General features: G+C 44.3%; 2 protein-coding genes across 9 annotated transcripts in view; one reads left to right on the forward strand and one right to left on the reverse strand.

Moving 5' to 3' along the window:
• The window catches only part of NF1 (neurofibromin 1), a 156,989-nt gene that overhangs the window by 107,529 nt on the left and 26,446 nt on the right, over positions 1–23,014 (reverse strand). For 4 of the 6 annotated variants that reach the window (XM_083587336.1, XM_083587335.1, XM_083587337.1 and 1 more), the window contains exons 13-30: positions 18,321–18,455; positions 16,686–16,799; positions 16,203–16,282; positions 14,685–14,808; positions 14,247–14,402; positions 13,375–13,621; positions 12,716–12,789; positions 12,015–12,098; positions 10,752–11,192; positions 7,956–8,095; positions 7,058–7,180; positions 5,582–5,665; positions 4,653–4,769; positions 3,797–3,978; positions 3,497–3,708; positions 2,827–2,988; positions 2,108–2,211; positions 830–965 (exon numbers count right to left, since the gene is read on the reverse strand). In XM_083587336.1, the coding sequence (XP_083443462.1) occupies positions 830–965; positions 2,108–2,211; positions 2,827–2,988; positions 3,497–3,708; positions 3,797–3,978; positions 4,653–4,769; positions 5,582–5,665; positions 7,058–7,180; positions 7,956–8,095; positions 10,752–11,192; positions 12,015–12,098; positions 12,716–12,789; positions 13,375–13,621; positions 14,247–14,402; positions 14,685–14,808; positions 16,203–16,282; positions 16,686–16,799; positions 18,321–18,455 (2,715 nt within the window). Of the gene's footprint in view, positions 1–829; positions 966–2,107; positions 2,212–2,826; positions 2,989–3,496; positions 3,709–3,796; positions 3,979–4,652; positions 4,770–5,581; positions 5,666–7,057; positions 7,181–7,955; positions 8,096–10,751; positions 11,193–12,014; positions 12,099–12,715; positions 12,790–13,374; positions 13,622–14,246; positions 14,403–14,684; positions 14,809–16,202; positions 16,283–16,685; positions 16,800–18,320; positions 18,456–22,009; positions 22,070–23,014 lie in introns of those variants that run through there. The other 2 variants (XM_083587340.1, XM_083587339.1) reach the window with 2 other exon arrangements.
• EVI2A (ecotropic viral integration site 2A) overlaps positions 1–23,014 on the forward strand; it is a 234,222-nt gene that overhangs the window by 62,884 nt on the left and 148,324 nt on the right. The gene's annotated exons all lie outside the window — the stretch shown is intronic.

A 23,014-nucleotide genomic window follows, 5' to 3' on the forward strand; every position in this document is an offset into this window, starting at 1 on the left:
CACACCCATCTGCATCCTCAAATGGGCAGTCCCAGGAGAATAAAGAGATTTTCATTAATGTGCAAGCTCATCTCTCAAGCATATAACTAGCCTTTCAAGTACAGACAGCGGACACAACTCATGTGCCCTGCACAGTGCATATAACAGCACACAGGTGGAACTCTGTAAATCACTGCAACAGTAGGTGATTCATCAAAACCTCAGCAAAGGTAAAGGTTGGCCCTGGTAACAACCAAGGTGTAATTTATTGTGCATGAATTTCCCTAGTCCTGCAGAAGCAAACATAACGAATGCAAGATTTCAAAAATAAATAAATCAGTAGCAGTGCCCTTGGAGGGTGATCTGAAATGGTTTAAAAGGCTCTTTCTTGTTGAATCAAGGCCAGGGAGCCCATCAGCCCTCAGCCCTGTCAGTCAATAACCTGGGGAAGAAACACAGACCACACAGCATTGCATTGATCAGACAGACAGACAGACAAAGAATCCGAGGAGAAGAGAGAGTGGCTCACATCTCTCTGAGCCAGTTGCCCATTTTCTTCTATAAGGAGGCTTCCTTCAACCACCGAGAATGCCTCTTTAACTTTTCCCCAGGCAACAGGCCCAATGCAGCTGCAACAGAAGGGACCCTCACCTTCATGGCACAGATAGGGGGAAGTAGTGCTTTTCCAGAGGTGGCTGGACTCCCAACTCCCATCAACCCTATCCACCATGGAAGTCAGCGATGATGGGAGTTTTAGTCCAACAATGTCTGGAGGGGCACAGCCTCTCCACCCTTTCCCCAACACTGTCCAACAAAATGTACAGCCTAGTGTTGCCAGATTCAGGCATACCTGATAGAGACAATGGCACACGCTTCGAAGCTGAGGTGGAAACTCTGCAGAGGAGTTGATAATGGCATGGAAGAATTTCTCTGTCATCTGGAGAAGGCTCCGCTGGTTATCATCAAGGCTTTCGGCGGATTCCAACCTGTAAGACAGGCCTGTCAAGGCTTTGCCAGGCTCCCTAGCTTTATTAGTGCTGCTAACACCAAGGCTGCAGGTTCAATGCCCGTATGGGACAGTTGCATATTCCTGCACTGCAGGCGGGTTGGACTAGATGGTCCTCTGGGTGCCTTCTAACTTGGCAATTCTATGATTTCTCCAGCACAAACTACAGCTTTGTTTCCTTCTGCCTATGGCTAGCTGCAATGCTGGAGAGCTTCCAAGCAGCAGATGGGACTGGTCTGTAAGTTTATCCCCCAAGCCTGGCATCTGGATGGCATCAAAATGCAGAAAGGGCTGCTTTTGTGGGCTGGCCTCCTTAGCATCAGCCAGCTTTAGTCTGAGACCATCGGCAGATTTCTGCCCTCTCCTGTCTGCAGTGAAGAGCCTGGAGCTTGGTCTACATAACACACAGAGAGCAACATATCCCTACTTCTACTGCACCAAATTTTAATTGTAATCTACTCTGGCAGCCAAGCTAAAAAGCAGAAAACAAATAAAATAAACGAGCCCTGAACAAGGGTAATGTCATATCAGTCATGCACAGCTGGCTGTTATCTGAGGATTCAGATTTGTAACTTGAAGGCAGGTTATGATAGATTAATGAGACGAGAGATGGGAGCAAGAGAGTTGGCGGTGTTCCCTGCTGATCCGGAAGCAGGGGAAAGCATCCAGCGAGCTCCAAATCTACCCAAAGGGAAACCAGAACGGGCACTGTGACTACAATATGCCAGCTGTGACTCTCGACTTCTCCCTATAAGGCAGGGGCAGCCAACATGGTGTCTGCCAGCTATTGCTAGGCTACAATTCCCATTATCCACGCTAGTGGGGGCTGATGGGAGTTGCAGTCCAACAACACCTTGGAGGCTATCACATTGTCTGCCTTTGGTACGAGGCTGCTGTGGGGAACCTTTTGCCCTCAAGGTGTTGCTGAATGTGAAGCATTGCTCAGGGCCACTCTGCTGCACCCTACATTCCCTGCTTAGAGTTAGGATCAGGGCCTCAAGCAACGGGGCTTGCTGGTGGAGGGTGGCTGGGCTGCAGTGTGTTAAGGGGAAAGCAGGCAGAATATTGCAGACTTCCTCCTCCTCCTCCCTCTGCTTCCTTCCCACCCACCCGGATTCAAACCTTGTAGGGTCCACCTCAAAGCTGACGTGCTGCCATTCATTTGATGTAATTACTGCCCTTAATAAAGGCTCCAAAAGCTTCTGGAGGTAGGTTGCCCCATAAACCTGCAGGAGAGAGAATAATCCGGTTGGCAATTTCAAATTTGTGGAAGTTAAAAAATAAAAAAGAGCAGCGCTGTGCCTTTTTGTGCTGCGCTGCTTTAAGAAGTCAGTAAGGCTTCAGAGAGTCAATGAAAATGACATCTCCATCATGTTCAGGCACTGTAATATTTTGCTTTGTATTTTGCCTAGCTCCACACCGCTGACAGCTCTCTGCCAACTAAGGATCACACTTCATGCATCTAATGAAGCAGACTCTAGCTCATAAAGGTTTATGCCACAATGCTGTAGCCTGCTTGGAATATGCACTTATTTGTTTTTTTAAAGAAGTTAAATGTGCTGCCCTAAGTAAAATCAGGACACGGTTTAAACTAATCCCACGTTTTAGAGTTGCTGGCTTTAAAAATGAATTAACCAAGTAACCACTTTGCTGGATTACAGCTATGGAATTTAAGACACAGTCTGCACTGAAGTGATTTTAATCTGACAACAGCACAACTGAAATGGTGCACCTAGACGCCGAAAATCTTTTGAATCCATCTGATTTCATGTTCTGGGTGAGCCTTCCGCCCCATCTCTCTCTCTCTCTGCCTCTTTTGAATTTATTAAGATCAAACATACCTTAAAACAGAACGTCATTATTTTGCTAGCCAGACTGTTTCCCCTGAAGAGCGTCTGCATCGAGTCTGCCAGCTCAACCTCTTTAGAAAACATGTTCCAAAGCAGCTGGTAGAGCAAGTGTCTGGAGTCAAAGAGGGTGACCAGGACACGAGCCAGTTCATCCTTTCAAAAACAAAACACATAAAACCCAGTCCTAAATATTATTCTCTATGTGGAAAACAAGGACAATGCCAGGTCAGGATGATGGGTTTCCTTCTCCAATTAAAAAGGATATAAGGAAACAGTGCTTGGAAAGAGCTTTCTCTGGAAAGCTGCTGCCAGTCAGAGTGGGTGCTACCAGGCTAGAAGGACTAACAGTCTGACTCGGGAAAGGAAGCTTCCTACATTCAGAAATAGAAATATATTCTATCAGTAAAGCTCTGATGGCAATAAATCCCAGTTTAAACTATACAATATTCCTTGTGTGCATCTCATTCTATTATTTTGCGTCTCCAGTGATAACCTTCCCCTTTGCAGCCTGAAAAGAAGCAAGTAATTTTAATCAGCAACAATACATTTCATATCAGTGGCCACAAACAAGCCTTGAGGGTTGCACACAACCTGCTGAGTTGCTCGCACCCAGCACTCACCAATGCTAAAGAACATTCATGAATAACCAAAAGCATCTTACCCACTGTGAACAAGGCACTACGTTCGCCAAAGCCATAGCAATGGGCAGCTCTCCTTGGTCACCCATCATGGTGACCAACTCCACCAATCTCTCAAACCGGTCTGCCAAGACAGTTTCTGCCAGGGTGTCAAACTCTGTGCCCTGCTGCAGAATTTTGGTGAGGACCTCCATGAACGTCGCTCTTGTCTGAAGATCTTTGTGATAGCCCAACCCTGCCAGCAGACAAGAGAAACTTTTAGATGATGAAGCCCTGCACTTTGCTGCGCTTCACACAGCTACGGTGAAGTTCCCCTGTTTTACCTATTGAGTGCATAAGGCCACTATCCACGTTTGCGTTAAGCAAGTTTGACATGGCCAGGACTGTGCAGTGTCGTAACGAAGCCAGCCTTCGGGACATCCCTCGTTTTCTGCCGCCAGTTTGCGCGCTTTCGTCTTCGACTTCGCTGCAGTCATTCAGGAGGTTCATAAACAGGGTAAAGTACCTAAAAGCGAGACACAGTGGCTTGCATCTCTCTGGAGAAACAGTTCCCCCTGCCCTCTAATATGAGGAATCCATCTCTCCTACACAAAACCAACATTTCCCAAAAGGGTACGTGTCTAGGCACTATGCCCCATTTGCAGAACTCTGACCCCAAGGAATTCACCTGGCTCCAATCTCATCACTTTCTGGAACAAGGAAAAGCCCATTGTAGTTTCCCCAAGTCTTTTAACCTTATATTTGGCCCTTCTGTTGTCGTTTTAATTGCTCTCCCTCCTATGTATTTTATTGTTTTACTGGGAAGCCACTCTGAAAATAGTTATCACTGAAGAGTAGTCAGTGAACCAGCCAAAGCAGGAAACAGGAACTTCTACCCAGCAAGGCCACTTGGGCCATCTACAACAATGTTGGATCCAGGATTAACCCCCAAGCTACGAACGTGCTCCCACTGGAGTGCAACACCATCCAGAACAGGCTGATGTCCTACTTCCTGGATTTGAGAAGTTGGACCACATAACAGCTCTGTCCTTTCAGGATTCAGTTATGCTTGTATGTCCTATAGACTAAAACCTGCTGCCCTTCCACAAGGCTGGTGTGTCAGCAATGCCCAAGTGGTAATAAAATTCCAGCTGTTTTAGTCAACCGGGTACTAAATAAAATAAAGTAAAGGGCCTTTACTTAAGGAACAACTGGGATTTAGCTTCCATCAGTTCAACTCCATCTCCTTCTTCAGGCTGTAATGGAAGTCCCGCAAGAAGAGACACCACAGCTTCCATGCTTGCTTGGTCCAAATCTCTGAACAAAGCAGGAAATAGACCATCATTAGAATGGGGAATGTGCAACCCCCTTCACACATTCTGAAAATGGGCCAGAGCTTTGCTCCTGCCCTTTGCCGTGCTACACAGAAACAACTGGTCACATCTTCCCCACTGTGCCTGTGGGTATCTTTTTTATTTAAATGTTTCATAATCTGGCCTTGACACAAGCCACAGGACAGTTTACAAGGCAAATAGATAAGAACATGCAAAAACACCACAATCCTTCGAAAACACATAACAAATCACTAACAATTAGTAATAGCAGAAGCACTAGCAATCTGATCTCTCCTCTGAACACTCACTGGAAAAGATGCTTCTTAACCAACAGCCTAAAACTACAGAGACACAGCCAGGCAGGGAGTTGTGTCTATGAGAAGCCATCACCCGAAAAGACACTTTTCTCACACCACTATCTCATAATGAGGCAGGACCACCAGGAGGTCAGTATGGAAGAACCTGGGACTCCCAAGTGATGCTTGCTCATGTGTTTGTTTGTTGTCTCCTCTGCTAATTTACACAGGCCACTAGAAATGGGAAGGCTGGACCCACAGCCTAGGCCAAGTGATGCAAACACTCATGTAATTCAATATGCAGGTGTTATGATCTTGGATCAGCTCTTTCTTTCTTTCTTTCCCCCACCCTATAGTGAGCGGAAAATGGACTCCTCTACAGCAGCTAGTTCCCACTTGCTATTAACAAAGCACCCGTCAAAAAGAAATCTCTGTTGTCCTGTTTCTGCAAAAGATAAGCATTGTGAGATTCTAAAGTGGCCTCTTAAGCCTCTCTCACCTTGTCAGACACTTCACATCCTCATCTGTTGCCTGGTTGGATGTTCCCATAACCCAATCTGTCAGATATTCCACCATCTTGTTCCTAAAATTGCATATGACAGAAGATTCAAAAAACAAAGTTCTACTAAATTAAAACAAAAACATGGCAGTGTATTTTTAAAATGCTAAAAAGATACCTTCCACCAAACATCTACACACACAGAGCTCAACCCAAAGCCACCTCTTGATTTGTCATTTCGTCACTAGCTGAACACCTCTCAGTTCCCATCGTATGACTCTTTGTTTGCTGTGTTTGAACTACTATATAAGCTTTTGTTTTGAAGACCTTCTCGGGGTAGACCTTCTCAACTGGCACAGTGTTGAGTGAGCTCTGTTCTATTGCAACAGCTATAATAAACACTGGCTCTCTAAATTGCTTGTAAGCCACTCTGAGCCCGGCCTTGGCTGCGAAGGGCGGGGTATAAATAAAAATTATTATTATTATTATTATTATTATTATTATTATTATTATTATTATTAAATCTGGATGCTGGACTTGAAAATAGTGTCCTTGGTTCTGTGGTTTATTCAAAAGGTGGTTGTTCTTCACCTGGGTAATGAACAGGTGTAGAGGCGAATTCTTACCACAGGAAGATTTAGGCTCAAGCGTTCTTCATATCGTTTTGAGCGATTGTGCAAAGTGGTCCAAGTGGCAGAAACTAGAATGGCTGCAGGCACTAATAGCAAAGGTATTCTTGTATTGTGGCTACTAAAGAGCCATCCAAAAAATGATAGATGAGAACGGTCCTGTGTTCAGATGAAAAATGTCTTAATTTCCCCCCCTGACCTGGCATTCTTGAGCCATGCAGGCAGTTGGATCTAGTCATCCTTTCAATTTCCCACAATGCCTCTGACCTCTGGAGCCTACAAAGCGTATCTATCACCATCACTACCTGGATCTCCGTCACCAAAGCCAAGTAATCCTGCCAAAGCCCGCTGACGAAGAGGAAAGCCCACCCATCAGAGGATACTTTGCCCAGGACCCGCTCAAACCTGGAGCCAACCTCACATTGATTTCGGCTTTAAATATATATAGCATGGGTAGACAAACTAAGGCCCGGGGGCCAGATACGGCTTAATCGCCTTCTAAATCTGGCCCACGGACGGTCCAGGAATCAGTGTGTTTTTACATGAGTAGAATGTGTCCTTTTATTTAAAATGCATCTCTGGGTTATTTGTGGGGCATAGGAATTCGTTCATTCCCCCCCCATATAGTCCGGCCCCCCACAAGGTCTGAGGGACGGTGGACGTGCCCCATGCTGAAAAAGTTTGCTGACCCCTGAAATATAGCCATCAGACAGACGGACAGACACAGACATAACTAGGTATAGAGATAATAATCGTGGCAAGAAACAAATCCACCTCAATCAACTATTTCCAAGAAAAACAGGAAGATTAGCACAGTATTCTTCACTTAGGCAACACCAACCCTCACCTGAATTTCATCTCTTGACAGAAGGAAAGATCATCACGCCTCTCCATCATTACCTTCACAAGCTGACAGAGTTTAGTTTTTATCTGAATGGCATGGACCAGATTCCCCAGGACGCGTACATATCTGTGGAAAAACAGGCCCAAGCCTGAGTTTAGGTTAAACCTCCTTCTAAGGACTCGAGCATCTGGGGGGGCACCTTCAAAGCAAATACATGTCAAAACAACAACAACAACAGTCTGAGAGGTATTTTTCTGATAAACACACAGGCCTCTATTAAATGCTGGGAGTGAGCCATCTTACTACGATTGTAAAAATATAGGCCATAGAGCACGATGACAAAAAAGAAAAAGAGAGTCAAGACTTACTTAAAATGGTACCTGAACTAGATGGTGTCAGGTGAGGAATTCAGCCTGGGGGAGGAATGCAGGAATCTCAACTGCAGCATTCATGACAGAGGGCCATCCAAGCTCTGCTTAGAAACCTCCAAGGAAGGAGAGTCCACAACCTCCCGAAGGAGGCCAAAGAAGCAGTACATCAGGGTGGGCCACCTGTAGTCCTCCAAAGGTTTTTAGACTACAATTCCCATCATCCCTGATCCACTGGCCATGCTGGCTGGCAGGCAGGCAGCTGATGGAAGCTGGAGTCCAATAGTGAGGGAGGGAGGGGTTCACAGGAGTCCCAGCCCTGCCCCTCACCATTTCAATCTCCTGTAGGCAACTAGTAAGAATAGGCTAATTTTTTTAAGTGGTTTTAAACTGCTTTAAATATTGTGTAATACTGTATTTTAATAGTTATGTCGTGTTTCAATTGTTGGAAGCCATTCTGGGACCTTAGGGTAAAGGGCTGGTAACATAATGTAGCAGCAACTGCAGTGGTATTAACAGCAACAACAACTTGCCTGACAAGGTTCAGCATCATGGTCTCAATGCTAGCCTGTCCCAGGTGTTCTGAACTCCCTTCTGTATGATTATCAAGCAGGTTCTTCATAATTGCAATGGTCTGCTCCACAAACTGGGTGTTGCTGTCATTCAACAAGACCTGTAACAGAAGCAAACTGTGCTGTAGTTTGAGTGTTCTGGCCGGCATGCCAACGAAACTCATAAGCCTAGATTAAAATTGTAATACCCAGTGGTGCTAAACCAAGCTGAGTTCATAGACTGAAAGGGACACGAGTATAATTATTCACTTAATGACCTCTATATCTGTGATGAGAAACAGGCACGCAAATTTGCTACCTCTGGCTGCCTCTGAAAGAAGACATATTCCGCACTGAATTGGGGAAATCCCTCCTACAGCCTCCCAGTGGCTGCTAAAAAGCCCTGAAGGGGAAGGCAGGAGGCAAGGAGAAGGCTCTGGGACTACCAACAGCCTAAGGAAATTCTGTTGTATTCTTTTATCTTTTCACGCTACGAAAGTACTAAATAAAAACATGGCCTTGAGCGCACTGGCAGAATGGTGGTACAGAAATGCAATCAAACCTATTGCTGGGAGGGGCTAATAATAGGCACTGTGCACATCTGTGAATACCCCAGAGCTATTGACATTTGGCTAGTCTCACTAAAATGCTGCAAAATTTGGGAGCCACCCAATATAGGAAATTGGGTGCTGAAACTAATCAGGTCTGGGTCAGCTCACTGCCTGGATGGAAACCCCCCAGTCAGCTATGTTGGTGCAAAAATGCAAACTAGTGTTTGGGCTGAAATTTAGGGGTAAGCTGGGCATAAACTCCCAGTCTAAAAGTGTTCTAGGGGCTTCGCTTATCTCTTCCATACTGTATTCACTTTTTTAAAAGCCAGGTGAATTTAACACTTTTTTAATTCTAATAAATAGGTTCAATTGAAACTAGTAACCAGTAGATCAAGATATCCAATTGCTTTTAGCTGCCCACCAATGTATTCATTTAGGTTATAGTATTCCCTGCTTCAACCAACACCCTGGAATCGACTGACAATAGCCATTGGGTATTGGGAAGGAATACACATTCTGGCTTCTGCCCAAGGTCAGAGGGCAGGATCAACAGGGAGGCTGCTTGGGCCTTCCAGGTAGAAAGAAGATTGTGTTGAAAGGGAGACCCACCTGGCCTCACCCATTGCCCAAAGGAGGAGGAGCTGTGGGGAGCTCGCTTGCCAGCTCTCAGCCAGAAAAAAATGCTCTCCTCCAACAGCTACCTGTTGCCTTGGGACTGCAAAGGGGAAAAGACACTGGACCACCATCCACTGGACAAAGGACCAAGAGTCACCAACTGCTATTCAAGCAAGCACATCAAGCAAAGGGATATTAGCCTGGCTCAAACTGGATCAGCACACCCACTTAGAGCTCACCATTTTGTTTTGGCCTTGGAAGGACTGAGCTCCCATTCTCCTCTACCTTTTCCCTCCACTCACCCTTTCCTTTATTGTGTCTGCTCTTTTAAAGTTTGCAAGCCTGACGGCAGGGCCTGTCTCTAGTTTTTGTTGCCTGGAGTCATTTTTTGGAGACAATAGTTGTCTGAAAAGCAGGATAAAAATAAATAGTTGTTTACACATCCCCCCCTTTGTTCAAAAACCCTTGAAATACTCACAGGGAAACCTGGATGATTAGCCAAATAAAACAGGTGAGACTGCATCCAGTGTCAGGCAAGTGTGTAGCCAATATACCGCTCACTGATCACACGTTAAATTCCTTAAAGAACCAAAGTATCCTATGCCACTGGCCTCCTAGGCAGAGTTGCAGAGGCAACCATCACACCTTGAACTGAACTCTGCACCCAAGCACCTCCATAAAAAGCAGGCATTGAAAAATGAAACTATCCCCAAAAGCTGCCCCCTTTGGACAGCTTCTTAGAACAGCTGGTTTTGGTGCACGGTGGACATTTTTAGATTTTTATAATGGATTTTATGTTGCCATTATCATTTTTTTCCATGTGGTCTCTTTCACCTCTCAAATCAAATGATTTCCATTTAATATAAACTTCTTAGGGCAGGATTATTAACATTGGAGGGAGGGAGGGAATGCTATGAGCGCAAGGGATGGAATAGAATATATATCAAGAGGGGGAGCATCAGTCAAACATTTCCTTGTACTGCCAGGCAGTACAACTCCAGCATGTCAGAAAGATATTGGGGGACAGGGCCTTGGACTTAAAAAGAGAAGTGTGAAGATGTCTGTTCCTCAAGGATGACCCTTTCAGCCATCTCTGGAATGTCCCTCTCAACCAATCTCATTTCTAACTATCACTTCCTTTCTACACTCTACCTTTGCAGCCTCCCACTTTGGCTAATTTACACAAGAATTCCCAGAAGAAATGGGCAGGTCAGAAATGTAAAAAACAAACAAACACGTGACCCTCATCCGACTGCCCACTTTTGGATTTGGCTCCAGAACATCACAAAGTAGGCAGCGTTGGCTGGTGCCCATTGGGATTGCCAGAGCAGAAGGCAGGAAGCCCACCCAATGAGTGGAGCCAGAGCCAATGGCAGGCAAAGCCAACTAATTCTGGTTTTGCCCTCACCCTCCTGAGTTCTACAAGGGCAAAACTGGGATGGAGGAGGAGGAACTGGACAGACAAGGCCACCCACTGGACTGGCTGTTAGGAAGGAAATGGGTAGGCTTGGCCGCCTCCACTGTATGTAGGTGGAGAGCCCCTGACCACTTTCCCCGGGGAATGCAGCCCCCAAAATACTACCCATCTCTGCATTAAAGCAAACCCCTTTACCTGCCCTTGAGAGTCAAAGAACTTGCTGATGTTGTTCTTCAGTTTGTTGAAAAGCATGGGGTAAAGCCCCGGGCTCAGTTCCAGACCCATGAGATCTTTAATGTTGGTCCGTATCTGCAGGCCCACTTTCTCGTGGGTGCAGACCATGAGCGACAGCAAGCGGTCCATGAACTTGCTCACGGGGGTCTCCGTGTTGCCCTCAGTCGACAGCATGGATATCATGGAGCCTTTGCGCTCGTTCACGGGGGCCATGGGGGGGCTGTAGGTCGCGAACCCGGCGCTGCTGCGATGCTGCAGGCACACCCCGCCCAATGCGCACAGGAAGCCGGTCATGTTGATCCACTCCTGCAGAGAATCTGTGTCCGAAAGGTCTATAGAGCCTCCCCCGCTGACATGGGACATTCGCCTCTTGACGATGGTCTTGTGGAGGCTTTCCGCGACCTGGAAAGAGTTGCACATCATGGCGGGAGGTGGGGAGAGAGAAACGCAGCGATGTAAATTCAGAACGCTCACCTGTTACTTGGATATGCCTTTCGGAGCAGGGTGCTTTCTGGGAATTGCACCAAAACGACCCCAGGACATTGTAAGTCCCTATTTACATAAAGGAACTGAGGCTGAAACAGACTTGCCCGCGCTTTCAAAAGCAGCTCATCCCCAGGCAGAAATCTGAAACCAGACTTCTGATCCAATATCCAACCCACGATGGCACCATCAGAAATGGGACTTGCTTCTAGATGCTTCTGCCGTGCTATTGTAACATTAGCTTCTCTGGTTTCCTGTTTTCCCCTGTAAACTGATCTAGGAATTTTATTGAAAAGCAGTTTCCCAAAGCAAACTGCCACCTCCTTCTCAAAAGATGGTTTGGTGGATGGCACAAGATGTGCTATGGCTGAGGGAGTGGCAACCAGGGACAGGTCTGAAGAAAAAATCAACTACTTGGCTTTCCCTAAGCATTGTTAGTCAGCAAACCAGGAAAGAACATTAAGATGAGGACAATAGATCTTAGCTGTACGGGCCAGCAAGATGAGAAGATCTATATAAAGCTAGATTCTCTGAGGGGTAGCACATTAGACCAGGGATGGGGAACCTCTGGCCCTCCAGATGCTGCTGAACTACAACTCCCATCATCCCTGACTGTGGCTGTGCCTACTAGGGCTGATGGGAGTAGCAGTTCAGCAAAAACCAGACTGCCAAAGGATCCCCACTCCTGTGCATTAGATGCTAAAGAGAAGCAGACAAAAAGGTATTTATGAAAGGTCTTACCTGGCCATCTTCCATTTTAGCCTTTGGAAAGTTGAGGATCAAATTTGTAGCCGTCTCCCATTTTAAATGTGTGGCTTCCCAAGCCTGGAACACAACAAAAGAAAAAGAACTGTTCTAAATACCTTCTAGAAAATACCAGATGGCACTTGATGAAGACCTTTTCCCCCAGCAGGCATTTCAAGTAAGTAGGTTTTACGATTTTATGGTAAACTGATTTTTATCTTTATTGCAGCACTTTAACCGTACCATACCCAGCTTAGAGACTACGGCATTAAGCAGGAGATAAAGTGCTTAATTAATTAAATAAGTGTTCTGGTCCCAGCTCTCTGTAATCGGATGAAGGGGTGATATATAAATTTAATAAAACAAAACAAAACAACAACAATAATAATAATTAGCTTACAACTGAAATAACAGATATGGGAACCAGTATTTTTGCTTTTAAGTGGCTGCTGAAAAATTATGTTTTAAAGAGTGCCTTCCATGAAGTGTGACTCGGCCATTATACAATGTGCACTGAATTCATGTAATCTGATGTTTTTAAGGTTTGTTTTCATATTTCTGTGTATATATTTATTATTTAATCTGTTTTCTGATACCTTAATTTAATGCTGCCATGGAAACATTTGTTAGGAAGTGCTTATCCAGTGTTAAGCTGCCAAAGAAGAATACTTTCACCGAAGAAAAATGAAATAATGTACCTCAGTGTTACCTGCCGTCGGATGTTCAATTCGCCTTAGCAATGCCATCACTCTTTTCTGGAGAGCTGCTCTTCCTAAAGGCATGTGGTCAGAAATTCAGTACATTTTCAACTTTTAAAAGGCTGCTTTGTTGAAAACTTTATGGAAGTTTCCTCTACCAATAAACATCCTTAATCAAAAAAGACTGACAAGACATATCTGCATTAATGCTTGCCTTTGAACAAACAATTGCCCTTTAGTTTTCACGGAGATATTTTGGTTAATGGGATTTAATGTACAGTGGAACCTTGGCTCTCAAATGGCTTAGTTGATGAACAAATTGGCTCCCAAACGCCGAAAACCCAGAAGTAAATGTTCTGGTTTTCTAACATTTTTTGGAAGCCAAACGTCCATTGCCACTGTCGGCTTTTGTTTCCGGGGTGCCTGCGCCAATCGGAAGCAGCGCCTTGGTTTTCGAACATTTCGGGAGTCAAACAGCCTTCCAGAAAGGATTAAGTTTGAAAACCAAGGTTCCACTGTATCATTTTTAAATTGTTTATTATTTTTAAAGGAAAATTTCCAGCTTGAAACACCAACCTAAAAGTGCACTCCACCCTTCTCTCTCCTTGTTCAATTTTCCCAAGCTCAACTGACAAGAGACCTTCTCTCCCCCTTCTCACCTGTTGACATCATGTTGCTCACAGAAGCAAACTCCATAAAGGTGTTATAATTGGGCAAAAAGTTGTGAACCGACACCTCGTCTACGCCACATCTGATATCCGCTTCCTCGCAAAGATGTCGGAAACAGGACATCGCGACAAGCACTGCCTCAGTGTCGGGGCTCCAGAGGGACATATACAGGGCCACCTCCAATTTGGTCTGCGCTTGACGGCATATCGGTGTCCCGCTGCAGCCTGCAGCGCTTTCCTTGGGAGAAAGGACAACGGGCCACGTTAATCATTGCTGCTCTCCACAAACACAGTCAAGACAAGCCATGGCGTTTTAAAGGACGTCTGCAGAGCACAAATGAATACAGCTCTCTATTGAACTAGATCAGTAGTGGGGAACATGCAGCCCTCCAGACGTTGTTGTGATTGCAACTCTCACCCCCCTGGACTGTTGCAGCTGATGGGAACGGGGGCCTTGATGTTCAACGAAGGGTGTTTCAAGCACGCGGCAGCCAAGGAAATGCCTTCCAGATGTTTTGGACTGCAACTCTCACTAGCCTCAGCCAGCATGGCCAGTGGTTAGAGATGATGGGTGTTCATTGCTGTAGTTCAGTATCTCTAGTGGACACACCATTGGCTATTCTTGCTTCAGCAAGTACATTTCTAAGTGACCCTAATTCTATCACTGATGTGTTTTCATGTTCTTCCTAGCTTTCAGCAGCTGATGGGATACAGAACTAGGAACGTCTTGGTTCTGTGTGGCTGCTCTGCGTGGTGAGGTATCAGAATTGACTAAGGTCTGAAACAGCACCTCTAACTACTGTAGCAGTAATAGCAGCAGCAGCAGTGCTCTGTATGACAGCACTTGCCTTATGGTCACGTACCATGCAAAAGCTCCCTTTTCCTTTCCTAAGCGTAGCTCCTGGGATACAACGCATCATCTCTTCATGGTCAAGAGAAATTTGATTAGCTCCACCCCCAGAGACATCGCATCCTACCCCATAAAGGAAGAGAAAGGGACAGGAACTCCTATCTGATTGCTATGGGGAGAAAGAGAGGAAAAATAAATAAGTCACTCTGCTTTTGTAGGAGGTAAAGGAAATCAGACATGCACACACATACACAGGAGAGAGAGGTGTGTTTACTGGGGCTTTATCTATGAAAGGAGAAAACAAAACACAATTTCACTTCCCTTACTGAGCGGGAAAGCTAGACAAATTTCCTTCCCATCCAATAACTATCCAATAACCCAAGAGCTGGAGCAAGTCAGAAGCAGCAAGCCCCTTTTGAAATGCTCTTCAAGTTTCAAAGTGCTTACTTACTTTGTTTTTCAGAAGAAATGTGTTCCTGCAGATCAAAATCTCTCGCAGCCACTTGAGGATTTCTGTGCTGCTGAGAATCTGATTGCTTGTTAGCCGCTTGCATATACAAAACAGCATTTGTGAACTGCAAGAATTAGGAAAGTGCCAATCAATAGCCACTTATTAAAGTGTTTCCCGTAACCTCAGCAGCAATATTTGCAATTTGCAGCACATTACAACACTGTGATGACAAGAGGTACACATACTCAATCCCCTGCAGGGGATCCCAGTGGACACCTGCCTTACACCACACCCACACCATCACCCTTTCCTTTTGACAGTTTCCTAACTAGTATGCTAAAACCCTTTTGCAGGGCTACAGAATTTGTGTCAAGAATTGTGAGCACAACATAGCCTAAGAGATAAATAGGGGTTGGGGGGCAGTTTGGGTGAGGTGAACTAGAATACACTGAGCTATTTCATTCATTCACTTTTTGGACCCATGAGCACATCGGAAAACCAGAGCAGCTGTTATGGGCACCACACACAAACTGCAACCAGGCACCCACTGCAACCTAACTGGCTACAACAGAATGTCTATTTTCAGAAGGGGGGGGAGAGGCAGGGATCCTGCAGGCATCTAGAAAAGTCTATGCGAGCACATGGGGGCCTGCAGGCACTACACTGGTAACCCTCTGTTGTATACCCAGGGCTGCCTCAGCTGTCCACATAGGCAACTGTGGGTGCTCTCCGTGTGGGGGGATGGATGGACACAGCACTAAAAATAGATCTGATGAAGGGCTAGAGTGTTTGAAGGGCATCTTAGGGCCTCTACAATTGGCAAAGAGAGTCTATGTGAGCCACAACATAAACAATAGGGACACCTCATAATTCGCAACTCCAACTCCCAACTAGCACATCTCAACAAGGAAGATCACACAGGGTCCCAGATAAATAATGTAAGATGGGGTATGGAATCTTTTCTGGCCAGAAGACCAGATGCTTATCTCCCTACTCCTGGGCAAGCCACGTTGGGCAGCTGGGGGCTCTGAATTTTCTACACCTGTGTCCTTCCCCAACATCTTTTCATGAGCACATTATTTCATCATGGGGCACTAAGTGATTGGTTGACATTTTCACCAGGCTTATGTAGTTTCCAATTTACATTCTATTATTTCATTTCCTGTGCATGGATCATATTATTATTATTATTATTATTATTATTATTATTATTATTATTATGCAATTGTGGGCATTTTTTCACTGTACGGTATTTCCTCAAATAAATCTAAATTAAAAGCACTCCACTGGATTGAGCAAAACTTCCATGTCTGTTTCACTGATCTTTGGAAAGGGAAACCAAAAATATACAGAGTGTCCCACTATATTGAAAAGAATAGGCAATTCAGTCTCGCCTCAGAGTAGCATTGTTTATACAGTATATAATTTTTGATCATTTGTAGTTATGGTGCGTAGCCCAGGAAACTGAGTCAGGAGAGAGAGAATTCTTACCAAGCTCAAAACAGGAAATGTACTCACCTGATCTCCCAGAATGTTTCGATGGGTGCGTCTGGATTCCACAAGTCAATGCTGTCTAACTGATGGAGCACAAGCAAGGCCTGAAGGGGCCAAAAATGGAGAAACCACTTAATTAACTTAATGCTGTACATATATTATATGGTTGTGTTGTTGTTGTTTTGTTGTTGTTGTTGTTGTTGTTGTTATTATTATTATTATTATTATTATTATTCTGCTCTTCATCTGTAGATCTCAGGAAGTTTCACAGCATAAAATTACAATATAAGAAACACAAAATGCATAATAAAAATAAGAAGAAAAACAAAGCAATAATCTGTCTTATTATGAAATGGGCGAGAGCCCATTTTAAAGCCAGGACCTCAGACTGTGACACACTGTCGTTTTTTAAGAGAAGACTGGCTCACTTTGAAGCAGGGCATGGGGACACACATTCAGATCTGCAAACAATACAGTAATGGGCTTGCATGTCACTTAGCTCCTGACCTCCATGGCTTCTTGTGCTATTTCAGGCATGCTGGATTGTGGCACCAGCTGGACAAGGCCTGTTATGAGTTCAGCGGTGCTGCCCTGAGTCTCAGGACCTTGTTTCCTTGGATTCTGTAAAGGAAAGTACAAAACTATAAGGTGCGGGTTCACTGACATTCATATTCCAAATTCAGTGGTGTAATTTCCCTGTATACTTTTAAAAAATATTGCCGAGAAGTAGACCCCTGATCCTCCAAGCCAGCTCTTGCCCTGCAGGTCATCCTTGGGGAAAACCTTTGTGTCTTCTGTATGACTTTTGCATATTTCTTCACTAGAGGGGGAGCTCACACTCCCTGCCACCACTGGAAACAGCCCTTCATTAACACAGGGAGCCAACCTGAGGCTCTGTTAGGTACTATGTAGGTTTCAGGTCGCACCCCAGGCTGCTAGGAAGAAGGAACAGGCAATACTTGATTCTGCATGTTTGGAAATATACAATCCAGTTGATATCAACACCCAATAAACAATTTTTTTGTTTTTAAGATGGAGGATTTAAACATAGACAATTCCTCTACCTGTATTGCATAGCAGTACCATCCTGGAAACGTTCAACAACTTGATTCTTCTGGGCATACTAAGTGACTCCAGGCTTCTTCATAACTTTAGACTGAAAAATTCTACTAGGATTGGGCATTTTGTTTGTTCTAAAGGTCAGGAATGCTGCGCGCCTTCCTTTTCTAGGCTCAGCGAACCAAAGCATGCAGCAATGAAACTATCTTCCAAAAAAAAGGGTTGTCTGCACACTGATCATAGGGTTGCATGTATGCATACATACATAATTTTATTTGTACGTTGCCTTTCCACAGTTCAAACAATGCTCATGGTGGCTTACATGAAAAATATAACACTGCAATATAATAAAAGTAATCATAAACAACTGCTCCTTCTTCTGCTTTCACTTAATCATGCCATATTCTGTATGCTATAAATTGTACGAACGTAGGTTCATGAGACAGGTGATGAAGGAGGGTGGTCATTTTAGATAATAGCATCCACAAAATTATGCCAACCTACTAATAAGGGTTAAGGGATGTGGGTGGCGCTGTGGAGCCTAGGACTTGCCAATCAGAAGGTTGGTGGTTCGAATCCCCGCGACAGGGTGAGCTCCCGTTGCTCCGTCCCTGCTCCTGCCAACCTAGCAATTCGAAAGCACGTCAAAGTACAAGTAGCTAAATAGATACCGCTTGGGCGGGAAGGTAAACGGCGTTTCTGTGCGTGGCTCTGGTTTGCCAGAAGCGGCTTAGTCATGCTAGCCACATGACCTGGAAGCTGTACACTGGCTCCCTCAGCCAATAAAGCAAGATGAGTGCCGCAACCCCACAGTCAGCCACAACTGGACCTAATGGTTAGGGGTCCCTTTACCTTTACCTTACTAATAAGGGTTACTAATTCTTTTTTCCATTCCAAATCATGTGTTCTGTGCCATTGGAATGGAAACTGCTATCAATACTAAACTTTCTTATGGAAGTTTAGTACAGGGAAATGGTTGGAAAGTCAATGCCTTGTTTTTTGGTTCAAAGACTGTAAAAGAAACCCCGAGAGTTGGTGTTTCATTTCATTTCATTTTGTTTTTAAAAAAGAACTTTTACTTACACAGAGCAAAAGTTTAGGGTCAGCATGGATCAGCTTTACCATAGATAATAACAAGACCTTGTAACTTCTGGTTTCAACATCTGTAGGCTTTTCTTTAAACTTAAGGCTCGTCATTTTCTCTTTAAATGTAAGACTCTAAGGGTGGGGGAAAAACATGATATGAATGTCAACAAGGCACTGATTACTCCAAATATGTAACTCACCACTCTTTTAAAAAGTAATACTTATACAATTAATGTCATATAGCATAGTAACGGAAAGCATTTAAATATGAGTAGAATAGCCAGGTTTTATCATTCAACCTCTTCTTGTTAGCTGAGCTGACATTTCCATGGAACCTTCAAAAAGATCCCAATATTTATTTCCTGAGAACTTTTAGACAATGCTGAATCTACTATTGTGACGACCCAGGAAAGAAGAGCCCAGGAGGGACAAGCTCACTGAAAACGTAAATTTGGTCTGCAGTATAAGTTTTTTAAAAAGCAAACTGACTGTTGGAATCATCAGGAACAAGACTGAAAACAGAACTGGCCGCCTATTTTGTAGTTGCACTTGGAATACTGGGCAGAATTCTAGTTGCTCTATCTTAAGCAGAATGCCGCAGAACTGGAAGTAGTAGCAAGAACAAGGTGAGGCCAGGAGGCTGAACAGCACAAGAGACATTTGTGTTCCATTATGATAAACTCTGCAGGAACAGGCCAAAGGTCCGTCTAGTCCAGTGTGCTATATTTCGCAAGAAGAGCACGACTCTGAGAAGCCCAAAAGCAAGTCATGAAGGCAACAGTCCTCCCGTGCTGTTGTGTCTGGAGCTGGAGTCCGGTGCAGGCCAGCAATACATTAAAACGCTATGTCAGTGAATTAACGCTTTATTCAAAGCAACCAAAACAGTGCAGGCCTATCAGAATCGATTTATTACAGTCACAGACCAGAGACATGGACATATACAGGAATAGAGAACATGTAAATAAAAATAGGTTAAAATTAAACTCAATGCAGGCTTAGTGATCCCAGCAACTCTTCCCAGTAGCTCTTGCTCCAAGGAGGCAGATGTGAGGACTGAAGGTCCCTGCCTTCCCACAGCCGCCTAAGTACCCTCCTCTCCAGGATTTCCCCCAAGCAGTTATAGACTGAGCCTACTCACAACCACTCTCTGCTCTTTTTCCTTTCTCTGCATGTTCTAGGAGATCAGGCAGGAGGGGAGCTGGTTGCAGCAGGAGGGGGAGACTCCCTGGATTCTTCAGCAGCCTGCCTGATCAACCAACCTTCTCTCCAGCCTCCGCTTCTGCCCCTGAGCCTGGACTGTTTTCTGCCCCAGCCACATCCTGCCTACTAAACCCTGTTGCCCCTTCAGCTTCCAACATCCGCTCCTCCCAGTCTGCTCCCTCTTCTCTCTCTGACCACTGATCATCATCCCACCACCAATCCCTTGGCTCTGACGCTTCTTCCCCTTGGGGGTTCCCCGGCTGCTGTCTCCCACCATTCCTCTGCATCCAGCCAGTCCATGACATGTTGCTCTCAAGAAAGTGGCCTTTAGTGGCTAACTGCCCCTGAACATGGAGCTTCCATGTAAGCAACACGGCTAGAAGATGTTTGTAGACCTATCACACTATGCAGAATCAAAATTGAACTACGGTCCAAGGACGCGGTGGTTAAGGATACAAGTCAGGGTGGTCTTATTCCAAACTAGTAAATAATGAACTGGCAAAGCAGATGAATGTTGCTCATGTACACAGAGGAGCAATTGCTTTCCCCATTGAACGTGCAACGCCCAGTCTCAGTTTACCGCAATTCAAGATAATGACAAATCAGCAAATGAAGCCCTACTCAGCAGCTTCACACTGAAACTTTTTCTGTCTTGTATGGGTGACTTTCGTATTTGCTGTTGAATGTCCAAGATATGGCAAATAGGAGCATGGAATCAAGGAGAAACTGCTCTCCCCATCTTACACATTCCAAAAAAACAGATCCTGGTTTGGCAGTCTCTTAAAAACCATGATTTGCTGAAGGCTGCCAGTTAAGATGCCATACCAAACCACAGTTTGGCAATACATCCCAACCATCTCAACATAGATTCCCTCCCTGCCACATATTTAAAAAACAGAAAATAAAACTTAAAGAACTAAATGTAGAAAAACACCACTGACCATTTAAAATTGTGGCTGATCTCTCCTTTAAAAAGTAAGTAAGTAAATAAATCTATGAATGTTTTTGCTAACCAAACAAACATATGGGCTGCTTCAATCCAAATCTGGACATTTAAAAAAGTAAATCCCTTGGTTGTCTGCAATTGACCAAAAGCTATGGAACTCAGGGCTGCATGTAAGCTAGGAAAAGTAGAACATAAAATATGAAATCAGTGGTCACTCTAAGAATCCAAGTTTACTTAGGAATAAAGCTTCTAGGCCTCAGGCAAGCAGGGTATTATGAACCAGAGGAGGTTTCCAAGAGGGCCTTCGAGTGACAAGGTTCTTTCTCTTTACAGACTCCCCTCCAATCCATGACCACATCAACCCTTGCCATAAGATTAGAAATTCTTGGCAGTCCTGAACCTTGGGAGCAGAAATGCACAAATACAAGCACAGTTATTCTCATTCCTAGCAGAGAATGATTCTGATAACTAAGCAGGCACAGTCCTAACCCAACCTGCACACAACAATGTATGCATATTAATGGCGATAAAATACAAAATACGTTTTCATGTTAATGAATTGTTTTCTATTTCTACACACACAAGACACCCAACAGCAGGACCAAAATCATATGCATTAACATACTAAAAACAAATTATCTAAATGAAGGTGGGAGGTGGGCAGAGAGAATGAGTTGATCATTCTTTGAGGGTAAACCCTCTAAACCATCTCAGTGAAACTGCAAACTTTTTAAAAGTAACAATGGATTTAGTTACTCAGAAATAAAAAAAGTTTATGAATTTGTTCTCAAATCTAGTATTTGATAGCTGATTACAACTGCACACTATTTTCACAAAGAAATCTAATGAGAGTACAGATTTAATAGTGCTTCCCTCTGAACAAGAAAAGGGACTGCATCCGGTTCCGCTTTCAGAAGCCAATTCCCGACTCATATCTTAACTGCAGTCAAGGCACTGACTGCTGACTTCAGCATTTATCTTGACCATGGTCAGGACTACCCAGGATTTGAAACCGACATTAAACTGCATGCTGAAACCCTAGTTTGTCACAAACAAGGTGAAGGTCGGTGCTGATGTATCCTCTAAACATGGTTGAAGCAGGGAAAGAAGAATTTCCTCCTGAAAGAGGGAGAATATACAGCCCTATGGTTGGCTCCCAATCTCCTAACCACGGTTATACTTACACCAGCCCCAGGAAAAATCTTTGCTGTTAACTCATTTGTCAAAGAACAAAAAAAACCAAAAAGAACTAGCAGTTTATACTGAAGGAGGGCATCACTTCATGTTTAAGAAAACAAGTTGTGATAAATTAAGGGATGCGAGGGCAGGGGAATAATGGAGAGAATAAAACCGCTCATGTCACCTGGTCTGTGAAATGGGTTTTAATTGTTTCATTACAGCCAACAGGTGAAAGCATGCTACATAATCAATCACTGAAATGAAGTGACATGACTGTAGTGGTAACTATACACAGAAAAGTCACGGGGGGGAAATAAGGGAAAGCTTTTCTGTGGTAGTTAACAATGGGTCATATACTTACAGCAACAGAAGCCCACTGCAATGCATAGCAGTGACTGGTTGGCATCTGATCATGTGAGCGACAGCAGCCAATATGAACAGAAAATAAGAAGCAGAAGACAAAGTGCCGCCAATCAGTGTCAGAGCTGCAATGCACAACTGTTCGTTCTTTTCCTCCCCATATATGAACACATAGATCCTTAAATTTCCAAAGAAATCAGACTTATTCTTTCCTCTATCAGGGCCATGGCTGAGTTGTGAGGAACAGTTTCAGCTGCAAAGTGGGTGCGTTTGTATGGGTATGTCTTTGCATCTCACAACACAGCTTGACAGCTCAAGGGCCCTTTAACTCAACTTGCGACATCACATTCCCTCACCTGAACCAAACTCTCAAGGCTGCTGTGAGAATGAGTGTGTGTGTGTGTGTGTGTGTGTGTGTAGTAGCTACATCTATGTATAACAACACCTGGGTTTAATTCATTTTTTAAAAAAGTGTGGGTAGCAAATTAAGAAGCAAAAATGCAATGTGAAGCTACCAAGTAGCAACAGAGATGCAGAATTCATTGAAATAAAGAGGGCCAAGGCAGCCCTAATCATCTGAATGTAATTCTACACAATCCCCCTACGGCAAACTGTCTGGGACCACCAGATGCTGCAGCTCTCTAGAAGCAAGAGTGAACTTTGGGAGAGGAGACTATGGAGAGCCATATGCAAGAGCGGAATGGGTTTCTTTGATCAACAGCAGAGAAGATAACAGAACACTATTTGGGGAAGGGCTGTAGCTCAAGGACTGCTTTGCATGCAGAAAGTCCCAGAGGTAATCCCTGACATCTTCAGATAAGGCTGGAAAAAACCCCTGCCTGAAATCAAGGACAGCTGCTGCCTGTCAGCATTGACAATACTGGTCTGGGATGGACCATTGTGTCAGCTTCCTCTGAAGTTACTTTTTCTGAGAGACAAGTGTTACTATCACAATACAAAGAGATTCAAGAAGCTGCAAGGCATTGGAACCAGCATGAACTACAGA

Source organism: Podarcis filfolensis, assembly GCF_964270895.1.
Source record: "Podarcis filfolensis genome assembly, chromosome: 15".
Lineage (NCBI taxonomy): Eukaryota > Metazoa > Chordata > Lepidosauria > Squamata > Lacertidae > Podarcis > Podarcis filfolensis.